This window comes from Aspergillus flavus, chromosome 4 (genome assembly GCF_009017415.1).
Source record: "Aspergillus flavus chromosome 4, complete sequence".
NCBI lineage: Eukaryota > Fungi > Ascomycota > Eurotiomycetes > Eurotiales > Aspergillaceae > Aspergillus > Aspergillus flavus.
Window position 1 is genome coordinate 4,312,409 of NC_092405.1, and position 13,180 is coordinate 4,325,588.

General features: G+C 49.4%; 3 protein-coding genes across 3 annotated transcripts; 1 reads left to right on the plus strand and 2 right to left on the minus strand.

Annotated features, from left to right (window-relative positions):
* Positions 1 to 1,739: 1,739 nt before the first annotated feature.
* F9C07_10298 (sorting nexin Mvp1) lies at positions 1,740 to 4,186 on the minus strand (the record flags this gene model as incomplete). Its single annotated transcript, XM_071507376.1, has 5 exons — positions 1,740 to 1,949; positions 2,015 to 2,608; positions 2,672 to 2,814; positions 2,874 to 3,620; positions 3,676 to 4,186. The coding sequence occupies 5 exons, from the start codon at positions 4,184 to 4,186 to the stop codon at positions 1,740 to 1,742; spliced, it is 2,205 nt and encodes a 734-aa protein (XP_071366718.1).
* A 483-nt stretch (positions 4,187 to 4,669) lies between these two features.
* On the minus strand, positions 4,670 to 8,791 carry F9C07_2284061 (uncharacterized protein). Its single transcript, XM_041292426.2, has 3 exons — positions 8,352 to 8,791; positions 5,529 to 8,302; positions 4,670 to 5,476 (listed from the first exon to the last, which is right to left on the minus strand). The coding sequence occupies exons 1-3, from the start codon at positions 8,401 to 8,403 to the stop codon at positions 4,778 to 4,780; spliced, it is 3,525 nt and encodes a 1,174-aa protein (XP_041146847.2). The 5' UTR covers positions 8,404 to 8,791; the 3' UTR covers positions 4,670 to 4,777.
* A 70-nt stretch (positions 8,792 to 8,861) lies between these two features.
* Positions 8,862 to 11,644, plus strand: F9C07_10296 (uncharacterized protein; the record flags this gene model as incomplete). The annotated part of the gene is made up of 2 exons (XM_041292435.1): positions 8,862 to 9,026; positions 9,086 to 11,644. The coding sequence occupies 2 exons, from the start codon at positions 8,862 to 8,864 to the stop codon at positions 11,642 to 11,644; spliced, it is 2,724 nt and encodes a 907-aa protein (XP_041146848.1).
* Between the last annotated feature and the right edge of the window lie 1,536 nt (positions 11,645 to 13,180).

Below are 13,180 nucleotides of genomic sequence, written 5' to 3' on the forward strand. Positions count from 1 at the left end.
CTGAACAAGAACCAGTAGTATATGGAATATACACTCCAGTGGGGGTGTACCAACCAGGAGATGCCTTCTGGAGGGAAGAAAAAAGAAGAAGAATAGAAGGAACAGATACCGAGAGAAAAGAGACGGGACAAGAGAAGACAAGAAAGAGACAAGCGAAGGTCAAGCGAAGACAAGAAATGACCAGAGACAGGACAAGACTCTGGGCACTCCAGAGAACGAGGGAGAGAAAATTCAAGAAACAAAGACCAAGACCGAGACCCAAGCCAAGACCATCATCCTGGCGCTTGATTTGATCTGGAGAAGGAGGTAATGTCTTCGGTATGTAATACTGCGCTCAGTTCTGGAAAGCGTGGGAAGATCCTCTGCTCTGGGCGGCGAAGATTGTAGGGAAGAAAGCAAATCAGATCCGCGGCTGAGAGGAGATACCGGCGGGGATTGGCAAGTCACGGGCCCACTGGCTCATTCGCGGAGCGAACAATTTTTGGCCTTGGCGGGCGGACGCAGCTCCACCAGTTGGAAAGATTACCGGTAATATACCCACAATTACCACTACCACCTTAGCACGGTGACCCGGTCGCAGTTGATGAATTACGTATGTTCCACTACGGTTCCTTATCTCCCGTACCTGAGAACGGCAGGATTCCCGACTATATATACCTATACTCCGTACATTAGTAGGTACGGAGTAGGGACGACCCCCGGTACAATCCATTGATTGATACCTCAGGTATAATTTATCCATTGTTGTTGCAGTTGTAGTAGTACGTGTTACGGGTCCCAGAATTTGGCCAACTGAGGAGAATCAATGCTAGTGTTGAGAATCGAGACCTATCTACTGCATAGATCTGCAGCTCCTCGTCATTCTCTTCCTCCCTCAACTCACTCCAGAGTCGACCACATGGCATTCACCGTGACAAGATCTGTGAGGTCCCACGCTAAGCATATTTACAGTACTGTCCCACCTGCAGAAGGTCGGTGTTCTTCGATTTCGATGATTCGGACGTGTTTCTGAGAGTTTTTGTTCAGAATGTCCATTTTATGGATCTTCCTTTTTCGTAATCTCCACGATATCCGTCCCCATCCATGGGCGAGTGAGCGTCTTATCTTTCCCGGCTTAAATTAATCCTAATAAATTGGAGTTCTGGGATGATGGAAGCTCCCGTGCCCAGCCTTGCAAGGCTGCCAAGAGCATATCCTGGTCTCTGGATTGGTTGACACGAAAAAAGAACCGACTCCGCAGTGGAGACTCCAGTCACGCTCTCGCCGACACTCGTGTTGACCTTCTATGGCCGGAAGAGATTTGCCGAGTAGTCACACGCTATGCATCGTGCATATGTCTATGAACTCTGGCTTGGAGTACATTGATCCCAGAGTGGTCTGGGATCTGTCAGATTCCTTTCTACCCAGTGCAGTCAATCTTAATGATGTATCGGCTCATGTTTCTCATCACTCCCAACAAGCAGCCCAGCCACGTTCCAAATTAAAGGTATCAATCCCGATGGTCCCGAAGGGCCACTAAGAAACATTTCGAACAAGAACAATGCAGTAAGTGAGGCAAGATACATCGCAAATAGACCGCTTCATAAACATCAGGCTAAAAGCATCCCGGACTCTCCCCACGCAACCGTCGGCGACGGCGGCACACAGAAAAATAAACTCATACACATAGACACGCCACTTAAAAAAGTCAAAAAGCGTCTAGACCGACCGCCTGCATTGGTACAAACATCTCCATCTTCTCAGCCGCTCAAGGGCATGCTTTCAACCTGGTCACTCAATGACCGCCAATTATCTGCCTGCAGCTCGGCATACTTGACCCGCTCCTGACTCCATTCCTGGTGAAGTCGGCTAATATGATACTGGCTCTGTTGGAAATATACTATTTCGTCGCGGATGCATTCTTTGATGAAGACACCGCGCGCATGTTGTTGTACAATCGACTCTTTGTCCTGCAAGTTCAACAAACGCGACGTCAGTAGATGGTGGTAAAAGAAGCCGTGGAAGAAAAACGTACCTTGATGATTGCGTCCTCTACCTTTTCGATCTCTCCGGGCTTGACGGTACCTTGAGGTCGGCTTCTCAAATCCTGTAGCTTCCTCTCGTTGTTCTCGATGCGCCGCTCCAGTTGGGGAATATTGTTCCGCGCGTAACGGTCTCGGCGGTCGAACATTTCCCGCACACTGACCAGACAGTCTCGCTGGCGCTTCAGATCCTCCAGCACGCCCTCTTCCCAGGCACGTGCCTCATCCTCCAGCAGGCTTTGGCTGACAGAAAGGTGATTGGCGGTAGCTCTGATACCCTCATTAAGTAAAGGAACGTCGTTGGTATCAATCGCGTACGTGTCTCGAGTCACCTCCGTGAGGGATTGAAGGGCGAGCGAGAATCGCAGGTGGTCAGCCGCAAGGCCTTCATTGCGCTTGGCGAGACGCTCAAGTAATGTGCACAGGTTGATGTAGATTTCCGCAGACCTCTTAACACCGCCCCTGACGGTCTCGAATGTGTCCGGAAGGGTCGAAGGCAGGGAGTCCTCCAGATCAGGGGGAAGATCTCGCCCAGTGAACTCATCTTGCACAGAAATCGTGGCTTGCTTCCGCCACACGGACAGTTCCTAGTATCGGGTCACTATTAGACGAACAATGCAACTCTTCTTGGAGGCACTAATCGTGCTTACAGTAGGGACAGTCAGGAACATGATCACGAGTTGCTCCTGGCTAAGAACGGGGTGTCGGACAAGGGCATTGGTAAATCGGACGAGGCCACGGCGACGCTTTTCAAGGAACGCATTGGAATCCGCTGCAAGGTGAGTGCCATTGACTTAGATTTGCGGAAAGAGGTGAGTAAGCTTAATTTGAAAAGCTTTTGCTTTGACATACCTGAAAGTCTCTTTGGTGGAAGAAGAGGAAGCTGTCGGAACGGATACCGTTTTTGGAGACAGTCCAACAGCCAAACAAAATCACTGTATCGCCGTACCACTGTGCTCCCCCTACGAGCAGACTTTACCTCATAATTGCGATGCTGGAACATGAACATACCCTCCTTCTCCGGGAGTAGCGTTACCGTTACATGTTCTTCTACCGGCGGACTTGCTACCCTACCTATCCCCAGTGACCGCCGACGGGGATTTGAGTCGCTGTGATCACTACTAGGAGGGCCAAACCCTCCAAGACCAGCCCGGGCTGTTCCTCCAAGCCCACCATCGCTTGGTGTATTGCCCAGACTTTCCCCCCATCCAAATCCTGAGCCGTGGGACGGCGCAGAATCTGTTTGGCTATTTGCACGGTTGCTGTTCGAAATTTCGTTGGGGTTGTTGTCTTCACCGACTCTACTAGACCAAGCATTAGTAGCGGACCGAACACTACCATAGCCATTCAACACGGGATGGTCGGATTCGAGTTGTGCGTGGGCATGCCCGCGATGCAGCTCTGGACTACCCCAAGGATCGGACTCTAGACCTGTCATCGATTCTCGTCGTGACCGTCGTGAGTGTGCTGAGTTGGGCGCCTGCTGGGGTGATGCAGGGCGAGGTGGAGTAATCGGCCGCTCTTGCGACGGCGCAGGGGTGCCGGATTCCTGATTTGCGCGCAATGCATCAAGGTATAAGCTTTTCGGCGCGGGGAGCTCTGCAGTCACTAGGTTAGAATACAAATAATATATTAGGGTAGAATATATCTTTACTCTTGCGCCTGTCATCAACCGCATCCAATGTAAGGTCTTCCCCTTCTTGCGCAAGGCCCACGAGTGCTAGAAGAACGTTGAACTCGCCACGTCCCAGTCCATTTGCACTGTCGATATCACCAGAAACAACAATGTTGAGAATTTTTTCTTGGTCAGAGGCGCTGATCCCACTGCCGGACAGAATTTCCCTGACAGAAGTCAGTCCAATACCGGCGCCAACACGATCGCCTGCACTGAGGACCAGGTCGTAGGCATCGATATAACTCTCGGGGGCATCCGAGTCCGATAGCAAGGTCTTCACGAGCTTATGCCTGGCAGTTCTCTTGTTGACGTTGCTATTCCACGGCGAACCGGAGCTCAGGTCGTCATCGTCGGCGAAAAGGGAGGAGGAGCCCAGGTTGGCATTGCTACCAGTACCGAGAGAGGGTTCGTCGGCGAAGAGCGAAGACTTGGACCTATGAGCTGAATTGCCTGCCGAGGAGTCCTCGGGTGATGTACCGAACAAGGACATGGAGGGAGGAAGCTTCTATGAGGGGTAGCGCCGGCGAAAAGAGGAGGTGTTGATCCAACGGTATCCAGTTGTGCAGCGGAGTTCGGTCGGAGGCGGGAGAGATAAGGTAGGTGATGATGTGATGGGACCAAACAACAGCCAAACCCCACTGGGTAACGACTCCAATACCAAGGTTCGATTGTGCAGCTGAGCAGGGATACCAATTAAATCCGAAAATAGAAACACATTAGAACGAGAAAAAGACCGGCTTTTCCTTTGGATGGCACTCTCTAGAGCAAGAGCCACGAGATGAAGCTGCAGCAGTCAGTTCTTGGAAGTGAGGAGAGGCGGAGAAGCTCTTTGGCAGATGGTCCACTGATGGCACTAAGCAACTTTGGGCCACCACCTGTCCACGGTACTCTCCAGCATGTTGTTGTTACTATACATCTATCATGTTTATTTAGTTATTTAGGTTTAGTTTGTCTTTTTTCTTTTTTTCTTTCTTTCTTGAAAAATATCTGGATTCTATTGACTTATATATCCGGCGCTTTATAAATACATTTCCCATATCGTAACTTCTATAACGGACCAATGCCATTGGGTATCTATACATCAAATTCCCCCTTCGCTGGAACTCTCGGTTGCTGCATGGTCATTGCATTCTCTGCTAGGTTCCGAACCCGTAACCACGAAATAGCCATTCTGTACTAAGAGATCCTGCCAATCTTGTCCACCCGTGGCAAGAATAAGCGTAGGATTAGCATCAGGAGGAAACCATCGCTCTTTTCGTGTTTCGGCTTTGCTGCCACCCTCAAGTGCCGCTCGACTCGCCCTTGTTGTTCGTGCTCTCTTCGAACCCTGGCCATTCTGAGAGAGTAATCCACTGAGCTGCATCCGATACTGCTCGAGACGAAGATCAAAGGCGATAATCGCACGCACGTACGGGCCGAGGTCTTCACTAATAGGTCGTAGTCCATTTTCGAATGATGGACTTAGCCGTCCAGTTGGGAGAGGGAATACATAATTGGCTCTCATGACTGTCTCAAACGCTCTAGTGAATTCGGCCTGCGGGGAATTCGTGGATTTTGGTTTGGTAACGTTGTCTAGTACTTTCTCTGCTTGTAATGATTCGATGTTGGCTTCCTGGCATGGCCGGAATACTCTGCCTAATAAAACCTCAAATGTACTCGCAATACTCGTAGACAATGACGAGTGATCGGACACGACATCGGCGTGCAATAAGGGATAACCGTCAACATAGTTCGCCTTCTGCTTCTCCGGCATTGGGGGGATAGAAGTATCAACAGCATCCTACTAGAAGTCAACATGTGTTCTAAGTAAGCGGTGTATGACAGAGACTTACCAATTTGAGATCAAGTGAACAATCAAGGCTTAGGACGTCAAGGGCACTTCTCATATCCATGAGGTTGGACTGATACTGCAGTCTGTCAAGTCGTTCTTTGTTTGACGCCACCGGTGTAGCATGTGCCGCATCCATATCTGACATTCTTTCCGCATCCTGCAGACTGAGAGCCCACCAAGAAAAGGCTTCTTGTTGCGATTCGACCTCACTGTCTAAGCCTTTAAGTAACAGCATATCACGGCTGAACCAGCCCATGAACGGTTCGTACGAGTTCACGCTGATCACTCGGAGCGGACAACCGTCCTCGTCCACATCACAACCTCGGGGCCATCTGTCAATCATCCAATCAAGACCAGACTTCTCACTACCAATAGCCATTTGACACCAGAAGTTCAGTTCTGTGATTGTTCGACGTAGATCCCTGCCAGTGCTCTTGAAAAGATCCTCGATAGCCTCGCGTTTCAGCATATGGCCTTCATTCGCAGCTAGCAGAAGACAATAATCAACGGCAAGGTGTTGAGGTGGGGGCCGGTATCTGAGAATGGCGTGAAAAGATATATCCTCGAGTGGGATTCGACTCTCATCGTTGCAAGTTATAATGATTGGACGTTTTGATTGGTTAATTAGCGCCAATACTCCCGACCAGAACTGCTTGTCTTCCTCAAAGAGAAGGTCCGCTTCTTCCAGGAGAATGAAAGATTGTTTCTGACTCCGGGAACGTTTCAGGTCTGTTTGCTTTTCCAAGTTTTGTCTTTTAATCTCTTTATCCTTGTTAGCACCGGCAGACGTGGACTTGAAGAAGCCCATCAGTTTGTTCTGTTTCGGGTCGCAGGCCTCGTCTTTCAGAGAATCAATATCGGAGGATTCGCGGCTGGATTTCTCGTCGTTACCATTCACGTTATGCACAAGATGATTGCGAGTCATATCACCAACGCGTTCCAAAATGTCCCTGGCACTGCGGCGGTTGCCTGGGTTGATCTCGAACACCTCAAAATCAAGCTCCTTTGCGGCCGCGTAAATGGATGCAGTCTTTCCAGATCCAGAGGGACCACTTAGAAGTATTGCATTGGACACGCGCCCCTTTTCTAGGGTTAGATCACCAGATCGGATAAGTGTTCTCCTCGACGAGACTGTTACACCACCCGCTAGCTCATCTTCCTCTGATTCATCGACTTCGCCCAGTTCAGATGCCTCGTCTGCACTGGAAACGATGAATCCATCTAAATTTTCCGTTTTCTTGCGCTTCTTTCGTTTCTTCGTGTCCAAGCTTCGTTTTGCCTCTCCATCTTTAGAGGCTTTACCTGTGTCGACCGCAGACACCATAAGGAATCTGAGCCAATCACGCAGCATAGAAGCTTCCCTGGTAGTCTGGAGCACTTGCCCAGCTGAGGTCGGTGCATACTTTTGTGTCCAGAGACAACTGTCGTACTCCCCGCGGTCAAAAGCAGTCATCGAATATGGCATAGAGGTGTATAATTTGGCAATAGCCGGATGGCATGTATCACTGAGAGTATAGCTATCTGGGTTCGATAAGGTGGACTGGGATAATTGATCGGCTATTGCTTTTTTTAGGATGTTCCCGCTAGCGACATGCCTGTCAGGTATCCGTAAGATTTTGGCGGGCTCCTGACAAAGCCCTTGCATCTTCGGTGAAAGTACACTCTCTTTATCTTGAATGTTTATAGTAGCCATCTTGGACTTCTTTCGATCCACATATGGAGAATACTGAAGATTAGGTTGTCCTGATTGGCTTCCACGGACATGAACAAAATCTCGTGGAGGCCATACAGGCTGCATGGGTTCTGGAAACTTAGAAGCTCGCTGTGCAAAGGGGGTGCATATGGTTGTCTTGTTGACTCCTAAGCTGGGTGTTGGAGGTTTTTGAGACGGTGACGGGGCCTTAATGACTCCTTCCTCCCCTTTGTCTGCGGCTGTAGAATCTTGGTTGGTAATCTGATGTTGCAAGGCATCTGATTTGCGCGTCGCCTTCTTTAGAAAGAATGGATGGGTGGGTTTCCCTGGTTCATCTTTAGCTGTAGGACGAACAGTCGGTTGACGTTTAACTGGCGGGGCGTATTTCGTCCGATCATTGATGATGTCGTCAATGCGTTTTCCCAAGCTCTCTGCAGCGTCATTTGTGTTGGAATATTTGATGATCACGACTTTATGCTTGCTGCCCACATCCCTTTGAGGCCCTGACTTGCCGCGCCCCCTATCCTTCTTCTTTGTCGACTTTTCCGACTTATCCGCGACAGGCGAGCTGAGAAGCTTTCCGTTGGGGTTCAGTTTGATGGTTTTCTGTCTTGGAGACCTCCTAGGCGTTGCCTTATCCAGCGCAGAATCATCAGCTACATGAAACTTATCTTGAGGAGCCACGACGTCTGGTGAAGGAGTTGAAGGAAGAGCGCTAGCTCCAGTTTCGGTCACTTTAGGGGTATCGTTTTCAGCGGGTGTAGTGCTTTCACCGTTGGGAGTTGACGGGGAGCCTTTGGCCGTGATGTACTGAACTATGGAACCCTCCGAGTGATTGACATCGTTGGACTTATCAGTCTTGCGCCTCTTCCTGCGGGATGCATTGGGATCATGCTCGAGCATTGCGTCGGGTCTGTGTTCCGGGGAAGGCAGTTCATATAATACGGGGTAGGGTGAAATATATTCGCTTGTTGATTGTTTATTTAGGGACAATGGGCTGCCATTGTGAAGGAGGTCATGTGGAGGGAGTAAACAGTCTCCGGGGATCCTCTGAGGGACGGTGCTGGTTGGTACTCCTAAGTCTATTGTGCATGAGTATACTGGAATACAGCGCTGGGGGAGTGAATTGACCTCTTCGAAAAAAAGGGTGAATCGATCGTTGCTCTTCCAGCCCCATCGCCATAGATCACGGCGATGTGTTGTTTGATGAGCCGACACTCATCGCCCGATAACGGTCAGATGGAACAGAATATTGTACATGCAGGGTAAGTATAAGAAGTAAGTCAAGAAAGAATGTAGCAGGAAGTATGAGTGAATCAAAGGTAATATGGGTGTACCGCAGTTGAGACTGAGATAGGCATAATTGCAGCACGAGATTGAATGCACCAAAAGAACGCGAAGAAGCGCGTATTCCAGCGCGGCCAGTCTCTCCGCCTGTACGTCATTTACTGTACCTTAAGTGTAACGGACGTACATTGTAATTTAAAGCTAGCCACTTTAGGACTAGCATAGAGACCATCGGAACAACATAGGACCGGAAATTTTTCAGGATACATCGAAGTGAATTTCTTCAAGAGGCTACACTCGCTGAGCAATCCAGCGGCAACGGTCGCGCACGTTAAAAAATTGATATTTGCTGCCATGGATCTGCAGCCGCCATCGGTCTTGGCCCAATTGCCTCGCCCCTTGCACGCATCCAAGGGCAAAACCCATATAGGTGAAGTCTATAGTCTCTCGGACTCCAAAAAGCGCAAAAGATATGAAGTTGCTGTCGCGGTCGATGGTGAGGCTGTGAACATCTACAATGTAGGGCTTGGCCGGCTTGTTGCGTCTCGTGTAATTTATGCTAAGCGCTTTGATATTAGATTCAAACTCCGAAGTTGGTAACCTCCTACGCTGTCCCTCCGCAATCCTCATTTTCGTGTGAGCCATGCTCGGTGCGCAGAAAGCTTTCGGACAAATCAGTAGTGAAAAGACAAACCTATGTTGCGGTCAACCCTCAGAACGAGATCAAGTGCTTTGTGGAAGAAAGCGGCGGAAACGGATCGAGCGCGCCTGTTATCTCTTCCGCATCTTTCTCTGTGAAAGACTCTAGCACTCCAACGGTTTTCATCGGCATCGTCCCGACCGGGTCTAGCCAGGTGGATGAAAGGAATCCATTCGATATCCTGACGGTTCACCAAGATGGTCGTGTCCGGAGACTAGCAGCGGACCTGGACAACCAGCACTGGAGCCTTCAGCATAGTGAACTCGCGAAGATCTCTTCGTCTCATGCTGTTCAAGCTTGCTTCCTCGTTGAGTTCGAAGACGCCAAGAAAGCTCTATTCAAGAGAAGACAAGATCTTGCGGCTTTGGCTTTGGGAGATTTGGTAGACTCTAACGTGGATGAACCTTCGGTGCTGTTGCTTGTTTCGCATCCAACTGGCTCCAAAGAGATCAAACTGAGCGATGTTAAGGTCCATATGTTCTCCGTACCTGCTAAGACTCCTTCTCAGGAGAGAACTCTTGACGAAAGTCAGAAATTGAAGCATCTCCTGACTTTCAGCATTCCAGATATCAAGGGACAAGAGTTATTCGAAAGCAGTGGCTTGGAATGGGATTTCCATACCGGATCGGCAGGGCTGAATCTGTCTTTCGCCAAGGGATTCGTCAACTTCGACCTTTCTCAGTATAAGCCCACAGTGACTTCTCAATTCATCCTCGAAAACGAAGATTTCTCTTCTTTGATGCGCATATCTCCGCAGTCCGTCATTGGTGCCGGAAATTCGATCGTCGCATTGTTCGATACCCAATATAAATCCATCCAGCGCAGCATCTCCCTTAACGACATCCACGAAAGTAACAGCTCCAAGGCACGGACAAAGTTTATCAGTTACTATGCAAAGCTGGGAATTGCTGTAGCGACAAAGGGAAACACACTCTTTGCGTTCGACCTGAGCTCGTCCAACTCACTTTTGGGTTCCTCTCTTAAGCGGTCGAGAGACAGTCTTCTGATTGACGCAATTGGACGCGGTATCGGATCATCCGCCTCTCAGTGGGACGTGGCATCGAAAAAGCCACGGACCGAACAATTGACGTCGTTGGGCCTCACCTCGAAGGAACAGATCAGTCGGTGGGACAGATTGGTCACTGACTTGCGGGCAGCCTCGAAGTCAAAAAACGGCGCCGCCTTCGACAGTGCCGTGCAGACGTACTTCGAGGCTAGTAGCTCTGATGCTCTGCCAAAACAGTATGTCAATCCGGAAGTCATGCTGTTCCTGCTCTCTTGCATCTTCTCCTTGAAGGATGCTGTGAACAAGGACCAATTGTCCGTCTCTTCCTCGTCACAGCTCTACATTGACGTCTGGCCCGAGCACACCTGCCAATGGCTTACTCAACTGGGCCATCTATCTCTCGACAACGTCGAGATTGCCCTTCGCCGATCACTCAAGCCCCGTATCCTGCCCGCATTGCCAGCCGGATCATTCGTGCAAGCTCTCATAGACACGGACCCCACCTTCAAGCGGCTCATCGACATCCTTCAAGGCCCCGTCACATGGAGCTCCGACGAACTAGCTTACACACTCCAATTCTTCCTCAACATGGCGCGCTCCCGCTCCGCAGCCCTTGAAGAGACAACCCAGGCTATAACCTCCGGCGAAGAGAGCAGCACCGAGGCCATCCAGAACCCCGAAGCCACACTCCAGGACATCTTCCGTGGTCTAAACACCACCCTCCGGAAGATCCACACCCACCCACTCCCAACAATCACCACCTCCATCCGCTCCACCCTTTCCAGAACCGAGATCATCGCCATGGTCCACCACCTCCGCCTCTCCCTCGCAACAGGCGGCTACGCATCCCGCTTCACCGAAAACCCCCCAACCCCAATCTGTCCCGACCAAACCACCCCCTCCCTCACCCTCGACACAATCACAGACCTCCTCAACGTCTCCGTCGACGCCGTCGGCCCATCCGGCTGGATCTCCGCCACCGCCTTCGACGACACTCCCACCCGCGAAATGGACCTCATCGCAGACATGAAATCCGAAATCTCCGCCGCTCTCGCCGGCGTCGAAGAAGCCTCCTACCTGAAAGGCGTCCTCGGCGAATACCTCCGGTACACAGATAGCGTCGCCAAATCTGCCAAATCCGCCGCGAACCAGAAACCCAAGGACAGCGACGAACCAGTGTCCTCGCTGGTGCGCTTCGAGAAGCTCAACGGCGCAGACTTGATGGTCTTCCGCTCCGCGGAGGAAGAAGGATTCGAAGGCGATGCGAGCGGCAAGATGCTCCCGTTGTCGCTGAAGGCTGCCTCGACGGATGTCGGCAAGACGAAGGTGAAGAAGTCGACGGGTGAGGTTCAAAAGAGAAGTAATCGGGAGATTGGATATTTGCGTCGTAAGGCTGTTGGGAAATACTCGTTTGAGAGACTTATTGTATAGATATCATATCATACATATTGTTCATCGTTGCACTACCATTTCAAAAAGTAAATGTGAAAGAAAGTCTAGTCGACTTGGGCGTTTTATGTAGATATCTTATCCAGGCTATATTAAATACTGATAGTCACGATTATGATTTTATTCGACGTCTTGTCTTGCCTTTACTCATACTGACTACATACTCGAAGTTTAAAGTAAAACTCGTAAAAAGTTTTTTGTATATTTGACCTTCTATACCTCATATTCTAAGGAATACTTCTCGATAGAGAGAAGAATGCCACATGGCCGCTATACACATATTCAAAGGTTCCTTAAACCACAGCAGCGTCTAACATAGCATAGCACCCTGGCACCATGTAAAAACGGTGGCAACTCGACATAATACTGGCCGATGCTTTGGTTTCGCTCTTTTCAGGTGCATATTAGATATCCTCTCTTTTGAAGAGAGAAGAGTTGTTATAGTGATAAGCGATTTCCTCGTAGGTTGTCGTTGCATATAGCTCGGTGTACTATGTATAGGATAGAGCTCCTAGATATGTAGATCGGATTATCTTGGTTGCGCGGGTTTAGGGCTAACCGATGTTCACTGGTGACCCGGGCTGGGGATTATTCATAAGATGGGTTAGAACTTTCTCGGAACAACGGTGGCAATTCGGTATAATGTGAAGTGCTAGGAGGATATTTGGTTATGGCTAGTTTTACTCAATAGGCAGTATGCCTATAGTTGCCCGTTATAGCGTCGTGCACTTGTGAGAGAGAAGTCTAGCTGTATGTCACTCGCATTGGTCACTTGGAGATCAGAACGCACTTTGATTCAATATGTACATCATGTATGTATGGCTATATATGCACAAAGATGGGATAGATCAAGGCATTCGCCAGCATACTTTAGATTCTTTTTCATGCTGTGAAATCATCTCATCAAAACTGGCCTGGGTATCGTGAATATCTCCATCCTTCACTTCTCACATGGGTGGTCCCGGTGGTTTCAATCATTCGTGGAACATGGTGCAAAATACATGGAAATAGCATTTCAATCATCACAGCCGGGCAGAATCGCAGTCAAAATGGAAATAACACAAGGTAAACCGCACGTTGCATGACACAGGAAGCAGTCGTCCGTGGCAGACACCAGGAAGAGCCAGCGTTGTCACACAGTAAGGATGACCGGAATGACATCGAGTCGCACAAAACCGGTGTACAACCCGACTGACCGGTTAGAGTGCTGCAACTCCACCTCGTAGGATATGCTCGGATATCACTTCGCGTATTGTCGTAACAGCGTGTATCGAATGCTCTCATAGGAAAGAGATATGATGAAAACGAAAAGAAAGAAGAAATACAGCGCCCATTAGAACAAGAACAGAACTCCCACAAAATCGACCATTGTAAAACACCGATCAAGTATGCGTCATAATGAACATGCATGGTAAGGCCCGGATAGTAAACCGCAAATAGAACTCGAAAAGTTAGTGTAACAGAATCAACTCAACTGAATGCTAGACGATCACATGAGATTTTGTCTAAGCGGCACGA

What these genes read in the sequence shown, in the direction of transcription:
- F9C07_2284061 (XM_041292426.2), bottom strand. Translation starts at nt 8,403, where the DNA reads ATGGCGATGGGGCTGGAAGAGCAACGATCGATTCACCCTTTTTTTCGA. An exon ending in TCACCCTTTTTTTCGAAGAG is followed by an intron (nt 8,303 to 8,351) that starts GTCAATTCACTC and finishes CATGCACAATAG; the next exon opens with ACTTAGGAGTACCAACCAGC. An exon ending in GTTCACTTGATCTCAAATTG is followed by an intron (nt 5,477 to 5,528) that starts GTAAGTCTCTGT and finishes GACTTCTAGTAG; the next exon opens with GATGCTGTTGATACTTCTAT.